This window comes from Catharus ustulatus, chromosome 8, assembly GCF_009819885.2.
Source record: "Catharus ustulatus isolate bCatUst1 chromosome 8, bCatUst1.pri.v2, whole genome shotgun sequence".
In the NCBI taxonomy this organism is placed as follows: domain Eukaryota; kingdom Metazoa; phylum Chordata; class Aves; order Passeriformes; family Turdidae; genus Catharus; species Catharus ustulatus.
In genome coordinates, this window is record NC_046228.1 from 7,998,923 (window position 1) to 8,020,485 (window position 21,563).

General features: G+C 41.6%; 1 protein-coding gene across 20 annotated transcripts in view; it reads left to right on the forward strand.

Annotated features, from left to right (window-relative positions):
- The window catches only part of ABLIM1 (actin binding LIM protein 1), a 191,941-nt gene extending 173,016 nt beyond the window's left edge, over positions 1-18,925 (forward strand). For 9 of the 20 annotated variants that reach the window (XM_033066460.2, XM_033066461.2, XM_033066457.2 and 6 more), the window contains 10 exons: positions 576-623; positions 2,905-3,051; positions 4,754-4,845; positions 4,982-5,078; positions 6,351-6,412; positions 6,719-6,779; positions 7,496-7,503; positions 8,759-8,833; positions 11,536-11,616; positions 12,853-18,925. In XM_033066460.2, coding sequence (XP_032922351.1) covers positions 576-623; positions 2,905-3,051; positions 4,754-4,845; positions 4,982-5,078; positions 6,351-6,412; positions 6,719-6,779; positions 7,496-7,503; positions 8,759-8,833; positions 11,536-11,616; positions 12,853-12,966 — 785 coding nt within the window. In that variant the 3' untranslated portion in view covers positions 12,967-18,925. The remainder of the gene's footprint in view (positions 1-575; positions 624-2,904; positions 3,052-4,753; positions 4,846-4,981; positions 5,079-6,350; positions 6,413-6,718; positions 6,780-7,495; positions 7,504-8,758; positions 8,834-11,535; positions 11,617-12,852) is intronic. The other 11 variants (XM_033066458.2, XM_033066468.2, XM_033066464.2 and 8 more) reach the window with 3 other exon arrangements.
- Positions 18,926-21,563: the final 2,638 nt, after the last annotated feature.

Sequence of the window (21,563 nt, forward strand, 5' to 3'; positions counted from 1 at the left end):
GAATTAGTAACATATCAGTGAACACTGCATAAAGAATCCCTTTGACTCACTGAAGTGTGGCTGTTGTTGCCTGTTCAAAGCAGTGTCCTAGGCAGCTATTTTGTTCTCTGGATTTTGAAGTGAATTGTAGGCTCACTGCATTCTCCTCTGTTCAATCCAGCCAGTCAGTTGGAAAGAAAATTGAGCTGTTCTGACTGAAGCACAATTTTCCACAAAAGTTATTTGGGGCAGTTTTCCCCAAATGGCTTGTATCTTCACCATTGAAATGTCTTGCCTGCTTACATTTCTTCTCTTTTATCCCACTCTAAAATTGATGGTTCATGAGTTGATGCATCCACATGTTACAGAATCAGCTCCAAAGGACTTCATACCACATGTCTTTGACTTTTCACTTGTTCTTATGTTTTCTTTTCTTTAAATAATCTGATTTTTGTATAATACTAGAAATAGCTTTCTGGCTTTTTCTTGTGCTACATCCTTGATTTGGTCTATCTATTGCTTAAGTGGTGGAGTTATCTTTACCTACAACTGAAGTAGTTTTCTCATTCAATTTTTTCTGTTTTTTAATATCACAGATCAAGGTGTCAACATTTACAGGAAACCGCCCATCTACAAACAGCACGGTAAATGACCTTTCCCTTTAATTTCAAAATTGGAGTGTCAACTGAATTAAAAGGCGTGCAGTTAGTGAAAAGCATTAGGTTTTTACTTTGCAAGCATAAAAATTTAGTAGTCCAAGCTTGAAGTGGCTGTAATTGCATGTCCTGGAAAGTTGATTATGTTTTTAAAGCTTGTTGTTTCATTTGGATAATATGGTTTAATCTTGCCATGTGAATATAAATGGCAAAATTGCCATTAGCTGAGATTTTGCTGTTTGCATTATGATACCTTCCCGCATTTCTCTTCTTTAAGTTTGTATTTTAAGAGTACAGGTACTGGTCATGTTAAAATTGATTAAGAGTAGACTGATCTCTGACAGGGACTTCATGAAATATCCTAATTTTAAACAGATACACTACAGCAAACATGGAGATATTATAATCAGACTGGAGTTCCAAATGTATCTTTTATGTGGCTTTAAATAAGAATCTTTAATTAGTGAAGATATTATAGGTGGCTTATCACTGACAGGGCTAATTTGACTCTTAGCCCTGTGAAACAGCTCAAACAGTTTGCTGGACTTGTTTTTCCAGGTGTCTGGGTGGTGAGTTGGACAGCAGTGTTAGTGCTGTGAGCTTTTTGGTGTTGGTGTTGTCATAGCAAGTCTGGAATGACAGGGATGGCAGAAGCCCACAGCCTTGCCTGCCTGCAGTCCCACAGGGGAGGGCTGCATCGTGGAGGAGTGTGTTCACTCTTCCCTCCTGCTCTGAACAGAAAGCTATGCATAGGAGATGGCTTTTATTTACCTCTGTGAAAGATGGATGACTCCACTATTTATAGAGTCTGAATTTTCATCCCTTTGCAGGTGTTTTATCCAGTGAAATGTATTCAGGGTAGCAAATCAGCAGCACTGCAGGGCTTAGATGAGCAGTTGGCTGAGAGCCATTGAGCTGGGATGAGCAGGAATGTCCACAGGTCCATTCTGTAGTCAGGAGTGAGCACTGCAGGTTACACTGCTCTGGTATCACATAAAGGTTTTCCCCTCTTTCTTTTTTAAGTTTCAAACCATATGCTCATTTTGAAAAAAGAAAAAGACTTAACATTGTTTCTGTTTATTTTTATGGTTTTAATGTATCTCCTCACATCCCATTAACATGTGAATGTTTAACCACTGACATCACCAATTCTAATACGTAAGTACTGTTTGAAGTCATGCTTTTGTAAACTCTGACCAGCTTCCTCCACACCTACAATTATGCTTAGAGTTTCCCAATCAACTCCTCAGAATTCCCAATGATATCTAGCACTGATGTTGCTTAACTACCTGGAACATGTTGGATGAGCAACACAGTGCATCACTTTGTTAAAAGATATCTTTCTGTTTAAAAAAAATTTAAAAAGAAAAGAAAATCCAGAACTGTTGCTTCTGATACAATAGTCTCATATAAGCAAAGGAGATTTCAGCTAACATTTTCCAGCTCAGAGGTAGTGAAGGTTGAGTTTAATGTACACTGAATCCTATTAGATTATTTTTTTATTTTTTAATGTCAAGAAGAGAAAGCCATAATGCACATCCTCACATGCTTTTGCAAGGCTTTAGCTTGGAATGGAATTTAACTGGAAGCCAAGCCACTACCAAGCTATTTTATTGGTGGGGATCATTGCTTTGCCAGTGCCTTGCCCTGCCAAGTTGACCTTAATGGAATTTAGTATTTATAAGTTCATATCTGCTTTTACTACTACTGCATGCTCTAAGCAAGGGCATGCAGCATGAAAAAAGTCCCCTAGTTAAACATATTTGTTTCAGGTTTCTTTTCTTCTTTGTTTTGCAGCTTTTCACAGATACAATAAGAAATAATTAGCATCAGTAGTGTTAAAATTTGTACTGTTACTCTAAGCTATTACTTTTCTTCCCCTAGAGGGAAAAATTAGTACATAAATCTGAGTTCATCTTCATAAATAATCAGCTGTCCTTAGGAGATACTGGCAAATACTGTTAGGCTGCATTTTCTCACTCTTGCCTAATCATTCTTACATTCTTACACTGTGAAACCCCAGTAAAATCCAAAGCTGATCTGGGGTTCTTTTGGGGTGGGGATGTGGGAGGAGAGGAAGGTTTGATTCCAATCTTTTGGCAAAAGAAATGCATTGTTTTGCTTCAAGCTGCAATTGGAAAAGCAAAACATGAAAACGTTTGCTTTTGAAAACTAATTTCTTGTAAAGTGTGAAATTTTTGCCAAAATAAGGCTGACCTTTGTACTGCTCCAGATTATTACATAGCTAAGCTCCCTGATTGCCATCTAGATGCAGCTGCCTTGGCAGCACAGAGCAAGTCCTCCGAGGATATCATCAAGTCCTCCAAGTTCCCAGCAGCTCATGCACCAGCACCCAACGAGATACCAAAGATTGAGACTGAGCACTGGCCAGGCCCTCCCTCCCTGGCTGCCATAGGTATGCAAACACAAACCATTCATCCCTGCAGCTCAAAAGGTACTGGTGACCAGGGGACATGAACAGTGCAGCTGGAAAAACGTGTAGGAAGGGTGGTGTCACTCCAAATGCTCACCAAAAAGTGCAGCTCCCCTGGTGAGACACTGAGTGTGTGAATCTAAAACTGTTGAATTGCACTGAGTAGACTTTGCTGAAGGACTTTGGGATTGATCACACAGATATTAACCCATAAGCAAATTTTTGAACTCTAGTGCAGTAGCTTTGAAAGTGTGGTATGTCACACAATCCTCACTTCTTTTAGTTATTCTATTTAATCTTTTAGTCCTAAACTAATAGCAAAAATTCCACAGAAAACGATTGTTTCCAGCCACATGACTAATTTCATGGCAAGAAGCAACAACTGAATTGGAACAATTAACAGACTAAATAATTCCTGATTTTCAGAGTTAGTTTCTACAGACATTGTATTTTTCTTCTGTGTTGAAGCACTACACATATCTTAATTTTTTTTTCATTAATCCATGTGCATCATCAATTTAATTTTTTTCTTTTATTTTTTTTCTCTGTTGTGTTTTTATTGACTCCTATAGTATAAAATAAGAGTGATCTAATCTGGTTCATTCCTGAAATCCTGTCTGAAGCACTGAGGTGTTGCTTGTTTCAGGTCTCTGTGAGAGAATGTATGGCTTTCATAGCAATGGGATCTTCACAGAAATTTGGGAGAGGAGACAAAGGATGGGAGAGACCAACTGAAGGGGCTGCACAGGCAGCAGCAGTTTTTTGAAAATGTCCATTACTTTTCTGAAAATGTCCTTTAGTTGTGATTCCATCCTGACAAACCTGACAATGTAGAGTCCCTGAGTCACAGGAATAACATACTTGAAGCTCTGTCATCTACATACTTGAAATGTTTACATATTTTAAACACTGAGTTTGTCTAGCACAGGGTTGGTAAATAACTATATCAGATAAAGCCCTGTGCAGGAAAAAACAGAACTGCTGTCTAAATGCTTGCAGCAATAGCACATCCTATGTATTCATGGAATCGTCCTGGCATCCAGACTGGATTATTTCTTAAGAATATTCAAGAAAATAAAAATTATTAAATAAAAATGAAGGATCTAAAATGTAGAACACCTGTGCCTTAATTTATTTTAGCTTTATCTAACAGATCAAATTTGTTTAGCTCATTTTACTTTAAAACAAATTACCTTTTTTATTTCAAATATGAATGGTTATTTAGGAGACTAATGCAGTTTAATTTTCCATTTGAAATAGTAATTCAGATTTGCTTCTCTGAGTCTAGATAAAAGTATAAATGGAAATCAGACTTTAGGTTTTCAGCTGTGATCCAGTTGCTGGTGTTATTAAGCCCTGCATTTCCAGAACCAGCAACGTGAGCTCCTTTCTTTATTTTGGTGAATCATGGCTTTTGTATCTAGGATCATTGCTTGTTTTGGAACTCGTGTGTAGCTTAAGTTCCTGTTTAGTTTATAGCAAGCCTGATAACCATTGGGCGGACTACCCAAGTGAGTTTTATTAAGAAGGAATTTTGAAAAAGTCTTTTGACTTTGGGAGAAAATACTGCTTTGTTTATTCAGCAAATCCAACTGACCAGTACTTTGAAGTAGCATTGAAATCTTGGAGCTGCGGTTGAACTGATGCACAAAGCTCTCTCTGTGCTGTGGTTTTGTGGAAGCAGGAGCTGACATGAGACGCAGATCGAGTGGAAGGGAGGAAGATGATGAGGAGCTGCAGAGGCGCCGGCAGCTGCAGGAGGAGCAGCTCATGAAGGTGGTTATAAGCTTGTCCTCATGCTGTTTCTGAGCACCATCCAAAAAGTGCCCCTTTGCTTCCTGTAAGCAATGCCTACCGCTGTCTTGCTCAGCTTTATTTTACTGATATGTGTTTTTTTGATTGCCCTTTGTAGCTCAACTCTGGTCTGGGACAGTTAATATTGAAGGAGGAGATGGAAAAGGAGAGTCGCGGTAGGTCAGCCCTTTCTGCCAGTCGTTACGATTCTCCAGGTAATTCATGGAGGAAATAAAATCATGAACAATGGGGGCTAAACACCAGAATGCACATGTCAAGCAGTGTCCCAGAAGAGAGACAGATGGGAAAGCTGCTTGATATTTGTGTGTGTGGTGATGTGCCCTGACAGAGTGGCCTGATTCATCACCTGGTTTTGGTGAGGGGAGGATGGTCGTGGTTGATTTTAATTAGAAAAAATACGAGGTTGAGGATTTTCAGGAATTTTGAGGAGAGAGCTGCTTTAATATAGATGAGGAAGGGGATGAAGTGTTCAGTGACTATGACATCACACATATGCTAATAGGCTGGGTTATTAAATTACAGCAACACTGGTGGTTCCTATCCCTGTTATTAAATTACAGCAATACTGGCGGTTCCTATCCCTGTTTAGTCTCTTCTCCCAGGGAAAGAAATTCAGCATTATTGACCAATGGGGCTGCATATTCCAAACACAACCAGTGTTTTGACCTGGGCTGACATTTTAATTGGGTGTATTTTGTTCCAAAGCAAAAGCACAAAAGCTGACTTAGGTTGGTGGCTTAGATTCTTTGCCTTGTTGCACATTTTGATGTACAGCTGTGGCTTTCTCACCTCTCCAGAGAAGGGTTTGGGGGTTTTGTTTGACTCTCTTCCTTCACCAGCCATTGTAACACAGAAGCTGCACTTTGAGCCAAGAAGAGACAAGATGAGTCTCTCTGGAGTCATCCACTGGAGCAGCTGCAGCTGGAGCAAACTGAGATTTTCCTTGTGTTCCCTGCTTTATAAGTGTGTTGCCTTGGTGGCCTTGGAGAGGATTCCCGTGGCTCTCACTCACTGTCTTTAATTTTTACAAGGCCAGAGTCTACCTGCTCAACTCAGAGCTTTTGATTTTTTTATTAAACTTAGCACAGGTTGGAGAACTCCTTTATTTGAGATATGCCCATCCCTCTTTGCAGGGATAATCAGTGCTGTCATCAATTCCCTTTTGGAATCAGGGGTGATGCCAAAGCTGATGCCATGGATGATCCACAAGCATTATTTTCAATCCGGTGGAGACCACCTTGATTTTGAGCCTGGAAAAATCAGTGTCCCTTATTAATGGCCTGCCACCATGGCACAATAAAGCAGCTTACAGAATGTGTGGAAGTTTGTGTTGAGTTTGGGACTGAGTTTCTGAAAGTCAGTGTTGGTTGTCTGTAGGCTTTTTTAACTGTGATTCCTCAAGTGTTCTAGGTTTTCGTTTCCATGGGATTTTTCCAGTAAAATATTTTCCCTTCCTCATTCAACAGCACATGCTTCAGCCTCCAAAACCTCTTCTCTCCCTGGGTATGGAAAAAATGGACTTCACAGGGTAAGAAGATGGTGATTTTGAGAAGTGAAAGGTGGCTTTAATTATCCATGGTATTTGTTTCCATATCAGTTGTGTTGGATTTTCACTCTGATAAATGTTTCTTACAAAACCACCTGAAGTCAGACCAAACCTATTTTCCCCTCCCACAAACTACTTTGTAAAAAAGGCAAGAAAACAATGCGAGAAATGCTGTAAAATTGAGGGGGAAATAAAAGAATTAAAGCAATTTATTTCTCCCCATGTACCAAGCTGCTTGTAAAATCATGAACTGTGAGTTTATGTTCTGTCCCTCCTTTCCTGTTACAGCCGGTCTCCACGGATTTTGGTCAGTACAACAGTTATGGGGATGTGAGTGGTGCTGTTAGAGGTAAGGACGAGGAGCCTTTTACAGTCTATTAGTAATAAATGTAAAAATGTTATGATGTTTGATCATTTCTGCTGTTTTAAATTAAGGCTGTGGATGTGATTACTTTGTATTTGCTCAGTACTTTTTAATTTTCTCTGGCAAACTCAATTAACTCAAAGCACTTCAAATACCTGTTAAAAATATTTGGTTAATTTTGCTAAATCTGTTATGTAGAACTGATCCTTGTTCACACTTCAGCATTGAATCAAATGGAAAGCAAGTAATGTGTGCATTATCAGGAATATGAACTGAGTTCTGTGAGTTTTGTGTTTTCTTTCTCTGAAAATTACCATCCACTGTGCAGTCTGAAGGAATGTGTCACAGTGAAGAAAGGGAGATAATGCCCTCTAATCCTCATTGCTGCTCATGATCTTCATTATGACCTTGAGCTGGATGTGGTACCAGTCAGTGCCAAATAAAAATTGACAATACTATTTATGAATGATAAATTAATTCTCCAAAAACTTGGACAGATAATGAAAAGAACTTCAATACTTTGAGTGTTTGACTCTACAAACTAAGTCCAAAATTAGAAATGTTGCTGGCCTTAGAGAATCAGATGGGATTTTGGAAAAATCAGGTAGACCAGAAAACAGAGAAGGATTCTCTGGTAGACTGTGACTGATTCCTGTCCTTCCACACTCTAAAGCTGATGAGATTTCCCTTTTGCTTTTCAGATTTCCAGGTAGAGTACGGGTTTTCATCAATCAACTGACAGCAGAACCTAAAGCAGCTACTTGTTCAACTCTGAATTTCTGCTACAGGGAAGGGTTTCTTAAGACAATAGCTTTGATTTTCCTGCATGTTTAAGCATAATCACCAATGTAGATCCTTATCAACAAAAAACAGGCACAGCCTCGGATTCCTCCTTGTTACCTCCCCAGAGCTGAGACAGCTCACACCCGTTCTGTGACTTGCTCTGTAAAATCCACTGTCTGTTCCTGTATGAGTTATCTGTAATAATCTTCTCTGGACACGTGAGGGTGGATTTATTTCCAGCCTCTCTAGTATTGACCCCAGAGACACAAAGAAAGTCACTTCCAGAGGAGATTTGCTCATACCAGGAGCTTTGAACTGCTCATTTTTACCCTGGAATTTGCTCTCCAGACGAGATGGCTGATCAGTAGTTTTCTACAGTGCTGCCATTGCAGATGAGCCAGAAAGAAGTGTGCTTGCAAACAGAAACCTTTTTACTTCAATACTGCCTGCAGGGTTTTTTTCAGAATGGTTTGAGTCTGCCTGGCTCCTCAGCACAATCACAATATGAAATGGCAATTTAAGAAATTGTTTAATTACTTGGATAATTTTGTTAGTGGCATATCAAAATCATGATGATTGGAAAGAGAATAAGATTATGGGAGGGGAGCAGAGCTATCCATGTATTGTGCTCCAAATGTTATTTCCTCAAATTTAGTACCTGTGTCCAAACAGCACCTTTTTACCCTATCCCTGTTGTGCTCACAGTAAGAATTTCCCATTGTATAGGCAAAAAAAAATAAAATTAAATCCCTCAGCTGATAAAACAGTAAATTACAAGAAAGAAAGCCCAGAGGTATAAGAGTGCTTTCTGTTCTGTTGGGTGGGATCTGAATTAGTGCTAGGGAAGAACTAGAGAAGAACCTCACCTAGTCACTGGGGTGGGAGAGGGCCAGCCTCTCTTTTGGGGTGCCCAGGTGCCCTGGAAGGTGCTGGGCAGCTCAGTGTGGGCTGTCACCACTCTGAGCAGGGACAGGAGCTGTGCTGGCTGAAGGGACTGAAGGGTCCCTCTGCCTGCCTCACAGGAGCACTGTAGGCATGGCAATGACTGAAATAATAAGACAAGAATTAAGACTTGAAGGAAGTCTCAGGGCAAATTCACCTTTGTCTTCACCAGTACTTGAGTGCCTTTACCCTCTGTGTGTGTAACCTTTGTGTCTGATGTGTGCCTGTATCCGATGCAGTCCCTCCCGGATGGTCATGTCCCTGGAATGAGAATGGACAGAGGAGTATCTATGCCTAACATGTTGGAGCCAAAGGCAAGTGCAGATGTTATTCACTTTCCTTCAAGACATTGAAGGTTTTACTGTGAAATGCAGATTAAATATGGGAAATGTCTCAGTTCCCTTGTTTTCCTTTACCTCAGTCCCTGCTCCTTATGTGCCAAACCTCTCCTTTTGTTCTGGGTTTGTTCTGCAGGAGTTGGTGCTCAGGCAGGCTGAGGGCAGCCCAGGTGGGATTCCTGGGCTAGGAAGCTTTTCTAGGGACAAAGTTGCAGGTGTGGAAGGAGCTCCATTGCTGGTTCTCTGTCAGGCTTTCACCAGCCAAAGCACCAGGCCAGACTCAGTGGGAAGGTCTCAGATCTGTGCAGTCCAAAAAGTGCTGCAGAATAGTGTGGCTCACAAAACACTGCTGAGGCTGTCTTAATCCCAAAGATGAGGGAAAATCTGTGACTGGAAGTAAGATACCTCCATGTCTGTCTGGATCTGTTCCTTAGCTCCCAGCACTGTTAACCTGAGACCTGTCCAGAGTGTTGAATTCCCTGTTCCAGAAACTCTTCAGGAGATTTGTTGGAAAAAGAGACAATATCTGCTAATTAGAATTTAAGATACAAATTAAAATGCTTTTACAGCTTTGTCTAGAGATGCCTGAGTCAAAAAGGAATATAATATACAGAGGGAATTCAACCAGGGCTGTGTTTTAAATCTTATGACTTTATTGCCAGTGAACCTTCCATGAAATCATGATTTTGCCAAAGTTCCAAGGATCAGAATTTCTGCAGTTAAGTGAGGAGCTCACTTTGCAAACCAGATTAATTCTTGTGCTTCCGAGTCACCTCCAGGCAAACTGTACAAGGCAATAACCTGGCTTTATAAGCTGAGACCCCAGTGCACTGTGCAGTTACAAGTGGTTTTATATATTATATAAATAAGACCAAGGGGGCTCCTGAGATACTACTTTTTATTCCAAATAATTTCTCTTTAAGTGCAATAGAAACTCTTACAGTCACCACTGCTGTTGATGTACTCAGTGCTTTGGGATGCTATTTTGGGTGACAAATTCTGTCAGTATTATTAATGACAAAATTTAATTATTATTTATTAATGGTTATTTTAATTATAAAATTTATGGTAAATTTCCTGAGATAATAGATCACTTTCTATTGCTCTTTATAAAGGTGATGCCAGACTCTCAGGATGTGTGAGATTGGCACTGTTTTTATTCATGTCAATTGTCCAACACTTAACTTACACCTGATAAAATAAAAAAGACAATTCAGACCCAGCATGAAACATATGAAAAGTAGAAATTAGTAATCCTAGGAATGACCAGATATTACCAAATGGTTCTTCAAAAAGGACAGAATTTGTGCATCTTGCCAGCTGAGATTGAGACATGCCTTGTTGTGAATATTTAAATATAAAATGTACTTATGACCGTAGATCTTCACTTAAACTCTGCTTGTTTAAATATGAAAAGTTATATTTTAGTTTCCTATACTGCTGTTTATGGTAGCCATTTCCAGTATCAAACATAAAAAATGTAATTCCAAGTATAGGCTTAACTGTACAGTCGTGACAATGTTGGAATCTCATAAGAATCATATCTTACAATTGGTATGTAAGCACACATTATTTAAATTATTACTACTTACAATAAAATCAGTGTGTGTTCATTGATGCCTGAATGTTATTTATTATGTTTTTGAAAAGTTGGGATAATTAACAATGAAATTAAATAATTGCTGAGTACTCTGCAAAAGTTGATTCAGTCAAACTTCTTCTGGTGTTGAAATAATATAATTAATATCATTTGATAATAGCTCAGCTCTCTCCAGGAGAGCTTTGGTGGTCTCACTAATGTTCTCATTGGCCAACTAAGAGCCATAAATGACAGTAAAGGGTGAGCCATTGCCACTGAAGTTTCCAAATAAACTTCATTGACTTGAGTAGGGGTTGGGTGAAGGGTCTGGGAATGCTGCTTTCCTGCTCCACAGAGTGAGGCAATGGGAAGGGCTCTAGAGACACTCTGGCAGACAGAACATGAGCCCTCCAAAGTCATTCCAGGCATGGACGTGTCTCTCCGAAGGAGAAAAAAATTAGAACAGAGTTTTATTTGCCAGGGATGATTCCAGAAACTGATTGTAATATTTTTGTTAATCCTTTCCAAGCAGCACTGTTTCTATTAGTTGTTTGAATTCTTTAACTATCCAAAAAGGCAAGGAAATTCATGTGATGAATTCTACTGAATGCAGTGGCCCCCACTAATTAATATATTGCTTATTCAGAGATGCTGCTTTTTAAACGCACTTTTATGTTTTTAAAGCCACTCACTGTCTGTCCTTAGGGCTGTCCACACTCAGGCAACCATCAGTTAGACCAATGAGTGACAAATCCAATTATCTTAATAAATTTAAACATTGATGGATGAGGAAATGCATTGCCTAGAAAGGACTCTGCCTGACCAAAGACAGCTGATGTGTTATATACACCATAAAAATTGTGGCTTTACAATATGAGGTGGTTCAATGCTAAACAAGTTCTAGCTCTGTCCAGATCAGCTTGCTTTGTATACAACTTTAGGGGAAAAAAAGGATAAGGAAAACAAAACCAAAAAAGCAACTGATACTTTCTTTGGGAAAAAAAATGCGTGTTTATGAAAATGAGACACATTTTTTTCTGTCTGCTTTAGACTATAAATATAAATATCTCTTTTCCCCCTTTTTATACGTTGTTAACAGATTTTTCCATATGAAATACTCATGGTGACCAACAGAGGGCGAAATAAAATACTAAAAGATGTAGACAGAACCAGGCTGGAGGTAAGAGAAGCAAGTTCCTAAATGCTCTTTCCTGCTAAAGTTGTTTTTTGTTTGTGAAAACTGAAAAATTGAAATGTGGGTCCTGAGAAATGTGGGAAGATTTCTCAGCACTAACCAGGGAAAGAGGAATCAGGCATTGGGAGGAAGCAGCTGCATCTCCTCAATCTCTCACATCTCTGTCTCCCTGCTCATAGACTGAGCTTCTCACAATCCCCTTACGTTTTCAGGCCTTCATTATATATTTGTGGGTTTGCTAAAAGCCCAAAATTGCACAAGTTTCATTAGATCCGTATTGGAATGGAGCAATACTTTGTTCAATCTTGGATCATCTCTTAGCTGAGACTCATTGTCAGCCATCCTTGAGGATCAAAAGTCTGATTTTCTTTAACTCATCATGAGTCCTGTGACTTTGCTAGAAGACTGGCTAATATCCAGAAATGCAAGGCTCTAAATCTCTGCCAACAAACAAATATAGTTTACAACTTTGTGGATTAGGAAGTCTTAAGCAGCCCAGTGGAATGCTGGGGATGCTTAAGTCGTTTATAGTCAGTTAATCTTCTGTGGAGATGAATGGAAGGAGCCACAAAAATGTGGGTAATTTGGGTAACAGTTTGGGTTTATGCCCATTTTTATTGTTAGATGTGGGTCACTAGTCAGAATCCAGAGCTATGTTAGATTAGTGCTAAAGGGAGACACCTTCCCCATCCAGTGCACTGTAAAGTGGCTGAACAAGAAATAACTTGTGCACAGCACAGCACCAAAAGGTGTTTCATTAGCAGTAGAGAAGTGTGCTGAACAGTTAGCTAGCCTGGCCAGACATTTTCCTTCTCAGAACTTGGAGCATGTCAAGCTCCAGCCCCTCTCAGAGCACTCCTAAAAACCCAGTGCCAGTTTGGGTTTCCATGAGCAGAGGTGATTTGCTAAAGCCTTGGACGAGTGTGCAGGAGCTGGTCCTGTTCTCTGGTCTCTCACTGCTTGTTGGATGGCTTCAGACCAATCATTTCTCTGTCTCTTGCTTATTCAGCAAGTGAAATAGTTCCCTGATTGGTTCCTTGGGCACCCAAGTCCATGAGGACTTGGTTATGTGTATTGCCAAAGCATTATTTTTTCCAGCAATGGCTCTTACACAGTGACATGAAATCCCATAGGCACTCCAACCTCCTGTTGTGTCTCTGGCTTTGACTTACCATTGCCTTTTCTCCTTTTTTTGTTCCCTCCTTTTTTTATTTTTCAAAGCGTCACTTAGCACCTGAAGTTTTTCAAGAAATATTTGGCATGACGATACAGGAGTTTGACAAGTTACCTCTCTGGAGACGCAACGACATGAAGAAAAAAGCAAAACTCTTTTAATCTCCCTTTTAAACAAACCAACCACAAATGATGCATAGAATGTTGTATCACACAGTCCAAACTCTTTGGAAGCAACTACTTACCCACCACAAAGGGAAAATCAGCATAGTGGCACCTCTGCAGTTGAACAAGATGAACATTTGCCCTCCTGGAATGCAGGGAGAAAATATCTGGGCTCAGAAACAGCAGTGATAGTTTTCAGAGGTGTCAACCTGTTACCTGGTATTATACAAGATAGAAAACTGTTCTGTTCTTCTCCCTCAATGATATTCCCTTTACTTCTCTCCACAATACGATGGACTTTATTGCTAGAGCCAGGAAGTGCCCTTAGGATGCCTTGCAGACTAAAGTAGTTGTAACCACTCCAAGAACTGGAAGAGAATATATACATATATAAATATATATATATATATGTATGCGTGTTTGCCCGTGTGCGCACATGTATTTATATCTCTCCATCTATCTCTGTGTGTGTGTATGTGTGTACATATGTGTGTAAATATGGAGAGGGACATAGGTAGGTCTGTAGTGAAGGAGAAGCCCCTTGTCACTTATCCACATGGCCACATTAAGTCTTTCACCCAACTGTTTCTTACTTGGCACTCTTTTGACACGGTGTCTTTGTGTAACACAGCCTGTGGTGGTGGGCACTCTGCTCACCTGCAGGACACATCACTTGGATTTCTGGAAAATGGACTCCTTGTAAATATTTGCTAGGATATAAGAAGTGAATTGCTGTGTGTGTGTGTTGTCAGTCTTGCCTCTTCCACACTTTCTGCTTGAATTAATAAGGTTGGAGCTTAACCAGTCCTTTGAATAATTTAAGATCACTTAAGTAAGGGGAATGATGGAGAAGAGTCAGTTTTCTTGTCATTTACTCCAGGAGGTGGGTGGATGGGGGTGGGAGTGACAGAGTGAGAAAATGCTATTTTAAGTGTGCCCTGGTTTGCACCCAGAGATTTCAGGACGAACTCCCTGCTAGTAATTCCTAGTACAGCTCATCAGGCTGCAGTGGAGTTGTAGGATTTTACAACAGCAGGGAGGATGGTTCTCTGCAAGCTAACATGCAAATTCATCCCTCTTAGGGAGGAATGTTTATGAATTAAAAGGTACCTTCAAGGTGCCAAGCTCTGCCAATAGAGGCTTTTTGATTAAACTGCAGTAGCTGTTGTCAATATGGCACAGTGCATGGGGCCAAGCACTCATTTTAGTTAATGTAGGTTTTCACTTGTGCTTGGAAAAGAGAGCACAGACTTCTTTTTTTTTTCTTTTCTTGAAGCATCAAAGCTCCAGCCTTGGTTATTTTTATTTCCCTTTGTGCCTGACTTGGTTTTTGAAGACAGAGTAATCATGCAAGACAGTTTCTGAGCTGCATTGAACTCTTTATTGCTTTCAGTCTTCTTCCAATATGCTGCAGCTTGAAAAACTGCCTGTATATACCTTAACTGCTTCTGGGCAAGTCCTATACAGAGGAGGACATGAGCACCAAAGTAATTGAATGGATGCATTGTGGCTGCCAGGTCAGCTTTTTCTCTTCCTTGGTGCTTAACTGCCAATGCATAACTGCACTAATGAACCTCTCTCCTGATAGGAGAGGGTCATTTAGGTTCTGTGTCTGTCAAAGAATATCAAGGTTTCCTTTTTAATGCAGAAATTTCAGGCACTGGAGACATCAGAACCTTTGTATTTTCTGTTATATGAGACATTGGTGTTAAAATCTGGAAGTCAGGAAGAGGAAGCAGTCCCGAGTAGTTCTGAGATTCAGTATCACTGTGTTGAGTTCTCTGTATCACCAAATGACATTTCACCATCAACTGTGCAGGACAGCCCAAACCCTGCCTCTTCTTTGCTGGTTTAGGAAGTCCTGTTGTGACAGATCACTGTGGTTCCTTTGATAAAATCTGAGATGAAGATTCAGTAGGGGAGAGACAGAGACCAGGGCTTAGCACCTGCTGCATGTCCCGAGAGCTTAGGGAATGTCTGCAGCTCTGTGGGACAGGCTGGAGAAGGTGCCACCAAGGATCTGCATCATCCCCACTGAGCAGAGGGCCCTGGGGACACTGTGACACACACACTTGTGAATGAGCTCTCTGGGTGGCACTGAGGTTGCAGCAGGGGTCAGGGTAACGTGTTTCACCTCCTTTTTCAGAACACGCATCTGAAAGGTTTTTAGAGGAGCTCTGAGAAGTAAATGGGAATATCAGGGACTTGGGCAGGTTGAAGTACATTTTTGACTGCTGAAACCAAATCCATGCAGTGAAAGAACAGCAGAAATTCAGTGTTTGGTCACCTGCAAGGTGTGGCTTAACTTTGAGATGAACATTTGAGTTTTAATGCATTTAAATTATTGAAATTCTCCACATTTTGTCCTCCCACATCCTACAAACACTCAAACTATTAGGCATTACAGGTCTTTTAGTTCAAGTTGCCTTGACCATACCCCTTTTGGACCTGAAGAGTTGTCTCTCAAGGATGTGAGCTGCCAGTCTGCATTTTTCTGTCCCCATCTCTAGGTTACTACTGAACTTCTCACAGCACATATGAACACACTACCCAGTCATTTCAGAAATGACTAAGCCAGGTTGTTTTCTTACCTCTCCCTCCTATGCAAAAAAAAAAAAAAAAAAAAAAAAAAAAAAAAAAAAAAGAGGAAAAATAAAAAAGAACTCAGCCTCTTAGCCTGTGAAGAATGGCATGGTAATTTGGATCTGCCTCATCAACTGAGAATTTAAAACTGCAGCTTAAGCTTGGGAAGGAATGAAGAGAAGCCAGCTTAGATGTTGCAGAAACAACTCATCTCTGACTGGATTTTTGGACCAGTGCTGGTTCCCATCTCACTGGTGTGGAGCAGTCAGTCAGTTCACAGCCCTCTGCACTAGACTTACTGCTGCTTTACTCCTGACTGAGAACACGAAGGGTTTTCTGAGCTTCAGTTTCATGCCTGCAGTTAATTCTCAAACACCTACATGTAGACACACCCAAGAGATCGTCTGTCCACAAAACCCACGCTGCAGCCAGCTGTGGGGGAGGGAGGATTCCTGCAGTGGGCTCCTAGTGATGGGCACTGCAATATTTTCTGTTCCTTCATCTGCTCTTCCCACCTAAGGAAAACAAAATGTAGCCCCAGGGAGAATTTCCTTTGTAAGCAATTAATCATTCTCCTGGTATCCATTGAGTAGCAGTTCTTAGTAATTCCCCTCTTTGATATTCCCTTGGGACATGTCAGGAGTTGGATCTGTAAAGGTCCCTTCCAACCCAAATCATTCTGTGATTCTATGAATATGCCTTAAGTACCTGCTTGTGTTCTTCTATCTCCTGCAAAGCTTCTGATAAAGTCCCATCCCATCAATGCTGTCAACAGAATGTCATTACCAAGAGGACTAAAAACTGATTGCTTTTGTCTTCTTTTTTGTCCTTTTCTGCTTTAGGAGTGATGTAAGAGCCAGGCCCAGTCAAAGCATTGCAGAATAACCCCACGTGTACACGTGGGATTCAGCACACAGGGATTATGTACAGGTGCAGAGCCTTGAGCACAGGTGCACGTGTGGCACACACCCTCCCCATCTGGAGTCAGTAAATGTGGGCTGTGCTGTGCTGTGGCTGTACTGCAGTGTGCTGTGAAGGGTTAGGCTGGGAGAACTTTGTAGTTTTATGTGGGATAAGACATCTCTGTGGCTCCAGTAGTGTTTTTGCTTCTGTCAGGACAGGAGTCATCTCTCCTTACAAAGTCCTATAGTCCTAAATCTGTGGGCCAGGCTCTGAAGTGCTTGCTGCCCTTGTCCTGTTGCAGATGGGAAATCCTTTCTCAGCCATGTAGCTCAGATATCCTGCTGCCCAAGGGAGTTCATCAGCAGCCTCTTTTGTAACAAAAGTTAGTACACTGAAGTTAGACACGATTTGAAGTGAATCCCTTTCCACAATCCCTGTGTCTCCTGGCAGGGTAATATCAATGGACAGAGAAGAGTTAAGGTTTAGGAAGGAGGAGGGTTGGCATAAGCTTGATTTCTCCAGGGCTTGCCAGGGTGATGCTTGGCAGGATCAGAGGAAAACACTGGCATGAGCCTGTAGTACCTGTTTGAAACTGTGGGGAAGTCAAGTTTGGAGTTCATTGCATGTGAGCACCCACACTGAAATTAATGGTATGAAGCTGTTAGAACAAGCAACAGGAGCATTAGGCCCCAGAATGATAAAAATATGAACATCCTCTAAAAACTCTTCTGGGAATAATTTATCTTGGCTCCTCCTGACTTAGGAGGAGATGTTGGCATATTTGGACCATAGCCTCTTAGGACAGACAAATGAAAACCACCCTTTCTCTCACTCCATGATTCATTGTTTTCCTCTGGAATGTGTTTGTGGAGGAGGATGTCCACATCCTGAATGTTACCTACAGCAGTGAGGAACACCAGTCAGTGCTCATGACAATGCAATAAAACACTTGCAGGAAACAAGAATTAAACTAATCTGTCCAAAATGCCACTCATCTTTCCATGCCAGAGGGATGCTTAGGGTTTGTCTCCACTGCTCCCTTTTCCCATTCAGTTCTCCCCAGGTCACAGTCTGCCCTGTCAAACTTTGTGGCCCTGTCAACACACCCACTAGAGTCCAGCACAGCCTTCAGGGTAGATGCTTAGCAAGGGCTGGTCTTGACAATATGTGACATTTTTACCCCATTGCTGCGGAATGAAGAGCTGGAGAGAGCTCCTGAGCACTGTGACAGTAGCACAATGCACCTTTTCCCTTAGTATAGAAACACTCCTGTCACTGTGGGCTGCAGCATGGCTCTGGCTGCTGAGTTTTGCCTCGTGATTTCTTCCACACACCTTTCTTGTGCTTAATAAAATAAGAAACAATGACAAAAAAATCCATCACAATGCAAAGATATACTGAGTTTTCAGTCAGAGAACTCTGCTGGCAGGAGCTATGTGATGCCCACATTTGGCAGAAGTGTTAATAATTTTAATGTAAGCATCAGTGCAGGAAGTGGGAATGTAATTGGCCATTAATGTTGTTTGCCTGTATGCAAAATAAATTATTTGTTGCCCAAAGGGCTTCTAACAGGGAAATAGATTCTGCTAATGAGTTGCTAAAAATGCTCGTCTTTGTGAAGAGGTAATACTTCCATGTGTGCTGTGCTCCTTCTTTTGAGGTAGAAAAGAGATGATGGAGGGCAAGCAGTGACCTGTGCTGTCAGGATCACCACAGTTAGTACAAGTGTTGCTCCCAGGAGCTGCAGACCCTGGCCCTGGGCTTTAGGAGGTGCAGCATTTCAGCAGCAGCAGCAGCAGCTATGGGAATCCCAGCGGTGCCTTACCAGGCTGAGTCTCTAGCTCCCTTAGGGTGCTTTGACAGGTCCCACTGGACACTTGCCTGGGCTTTGTCACTGAACACCTTCAGAATGCACTTCCCCCCAGATGCAAACCCACTGGCACTGCACCCCTGGAGCCAGGGCAGCCTCTGTGTGTGCCCACAGCGAGGAGCTCGGTGTGTCACCCCCAGGGCAGCCCTGTCCAAGCACTGAGGCTTGGTCCTTGTGGACAACTCTTCCTGTGAGGGGGCCTTACAGCTGGGGGCTTTTTTTAAGCTTTGGAAACTGAAACTAATTTTTTAAAGGTATACTTTCCTTTAAATCAGTAGATTTTGGCAATAGGGGTTTTTTTTATTATTTTGGTTTTTTTTCTCCTCCCTCCACATGTTACAAACCAGCGTTTTGGGGAGGTGTCCCTGTGTTTTCCATTCATCTGTCTCTTTTTCTGAGTCTCTAAAAGTGAATCAATGTCTTGTCTGTACAGTAAGTCTGCTTGTATGCATAATGAGAAGTTGAGCTGGGTTGCTGTTCTGTACAATTAGTGTTTCCACTGTCATACTGCAAACAGCACATAATGCACTCCTGTGCCACTGTAATCTGCATCACTGTTGTACTCAAGTCAATGAATAAAGTTTGGAGCTTTATTCTTAATTTCTGGATTCATGTTGCCTCATTTATTTTGGTTTTTCTTCTTCATTTTGCAGAGTTATAACAAAGTTCTTTTACAAAATAGGATGTGGTCTGAAGAAGAGAGCTCTTGGAGAGGTGAGATGAGTGATCAGAGCAAGACATGACAATTACAAGTTAGAAAATTGTCACAAGGCTTCTTGTAGCTAAACCACTAGAACCAGACATTCATGCAAACCACATAGAAGTGTTAGTTTTGTTGTCCATTGTGGTTTAAAATTACCTGAGATACCAGCAAGGTCAAACAGACCATGCTGTTGTGCCAGATTCAAAGGCTAAATTGTTTCCTTTCTTGATCTTTGCAAATTCAGCTAAAATGTTGGTCCCCATCTTGAAAATGTTTTATGTTTTAAGTTAGGTGTTGGCTTAATCATCTGGAGTTTAAACCTGCCTAGCCTTGGTGTGGGTGTGGAAGGTGGGGATGATGCCACCTAAAGAAATTGGATGTTTATCACACCCATCATGTGCTGAGCTCCTGTGGTCCAGCAGACCATTGTGGCAGCAGAATGAAGCACACAGCACCTCTGAGGATGCAGTGCAGAACAAACCCTGCACAGTCCTTGACCTCTAGAAAGCCCCTGCAACACCAGGATCCGTGCCCTGCACATAGCAGGTTCTCCATCTTCTCTCCCACTCCTCAACCCTCTGAGACTCCCCCACCTTGCCCTACCTTGATATTCTACACAGGTTCTCTCTCATGACAAAGATAAAGCTTCCCCAGGGTTTTACTTCAATATGCTGTGCTGAGAGTGTTCAGTGATTGAGTCTCAGATGAGATGAGGACTCAGGTTCCTGCATGGAGAGCAACAGCTGGGGAATTTGATACCACTGAGAAGTTGTCCCTTAGCAAGGTTCATATCTGCCCTATCCACTTCCCAGGCCATGCCTGGATTTTTGCTCTGTTGTGTGTGTGCTGTGACTTGCACAAGAGAAACTTCTCCCTGAAAAAATCCAGCAAAACACCCTGGTGGCAGTAGAGGTGTCCTTTCTTTGGATTTCATCTCTGGGCATCTCCTTTTAAGCTCCCTGGGCATCTTCACTCCTTTAGGAATAAGGAAGGTCTGTGCATGAAGCACCTGCTTAAAAACCACAAGTGTAGGTCTATGATTTGGCCTTGGAACTTCCCTTGAAAGTTTCCCAAACACAGAAAAAACTCAAAACCCCAAAATCTCCCTTTTGAGTCACTCTGTCTCTGGGAAGTCCACCAGCTGGCAGTCAGCTATAGTGCAGTGCCAGCCCTGGGACATGTCTGGACATCCCAAGCAATGATCCCTGCTGGGGATCATTGACCTGGCAGTGTTATGGAGCAGTTGCTCCATTGCAGCCTCCCCCAGACCAAAGCATTGGGAAAATTATCCCTGACTACTTCTCTGTGTAGAGCAAATTCACAAGGATCCTTTCCAGTCATCAGCCCCATGGTGTGACAGCCTGCCTAAGCACATTTTTAATTTCTCTCCTGTTAAATACACAAGCCCACTGAAATCTAAGTCTAGGATTGCTTTTTCTTTTTTTTTAATAGTTAGCCCATTTCCCCCTGCTCCCCTCCTCCCCACAAGTAATGTGAAGTTTATGACCCCTGAGTAATGACTGTGGAATGCTCTGCATCCTACAGCCATCTCGAGGCATCTGGCAATGGGAATCTTCACAGCATGTAAAAAATACACAGATAATACCATTGTAAATAACTCAGATCAAAACAAGTCAAATGTCAATGCTAATTTGCTGTCAAGTATAGCCCAAGACCACTTCCTCCTGCAAAAAGAGAGACCCAGTTCCCAAGTGTGTCTTGCTCCCCACCAAAAGAAGCTTATTCTCCACCAAAAATCTCTCCAAACTCTGAATTAACAAGAGTGGAGTTTTTTCCCGTTGCTGTTTTATTTTTTCTTTAGCTTTTGTGCCTGTCTGTGCAAGGCTGGGAAATGAAACTTCAGTTTTGCCTGACACTTTTCTATTGTAAAAAAGGACTCTTGGGAGAGATATTTACTGTTTTCTATGGCTCAGTCAGAGGGCAAGAGAGAAAAGTTGTTCCAGGAGTCCCCATTACAAAGCATTTTTTCACATAGGCTCACTTTTATTTTTTAAAGGCTGGGAGATTAAAGAGCCGGCAGCCCTGGAACAGGAAGTTTGCTGTGCATCCAAGGGTCAGGTGGGTCTCAGACAGCCACTGCTTCCAGCTCTTTTATATACACACTGCAGATTAAAATGTGCATCCCAGGCTGGATGTAGCCATGGCAGTGATGGGGGCCCAAGGGTTTGGGGGGAAAGGAAGAGAGGGGAAGCAGGAAAACAGCAGAGCACAGCCTCTCCTCAGGCTGGGATTTCATAAGACAAAGCACTGGGTGGCTGCTCAGCCAGCTTAAGGTATTCCCACGCCCCCACAGCTTTTTCCTGCCATCAGATATGTCAGCATGACTGCTTGTGGGGTCACTCTCAGTGACATTCGGGAACTGATCCTGCTTAAAAAAACATTTTTTACTTTTTATTTCATTGCACAGCGTTTTGGGGTGTTTTTTTTAAAAAAACTTTTTAAACTGAGTTCCCTGCTTTGAGTTAACTTTGTGCTGGGCAGGAAAAATGGGGTGGGCACAAGTGAAGAGTGGTG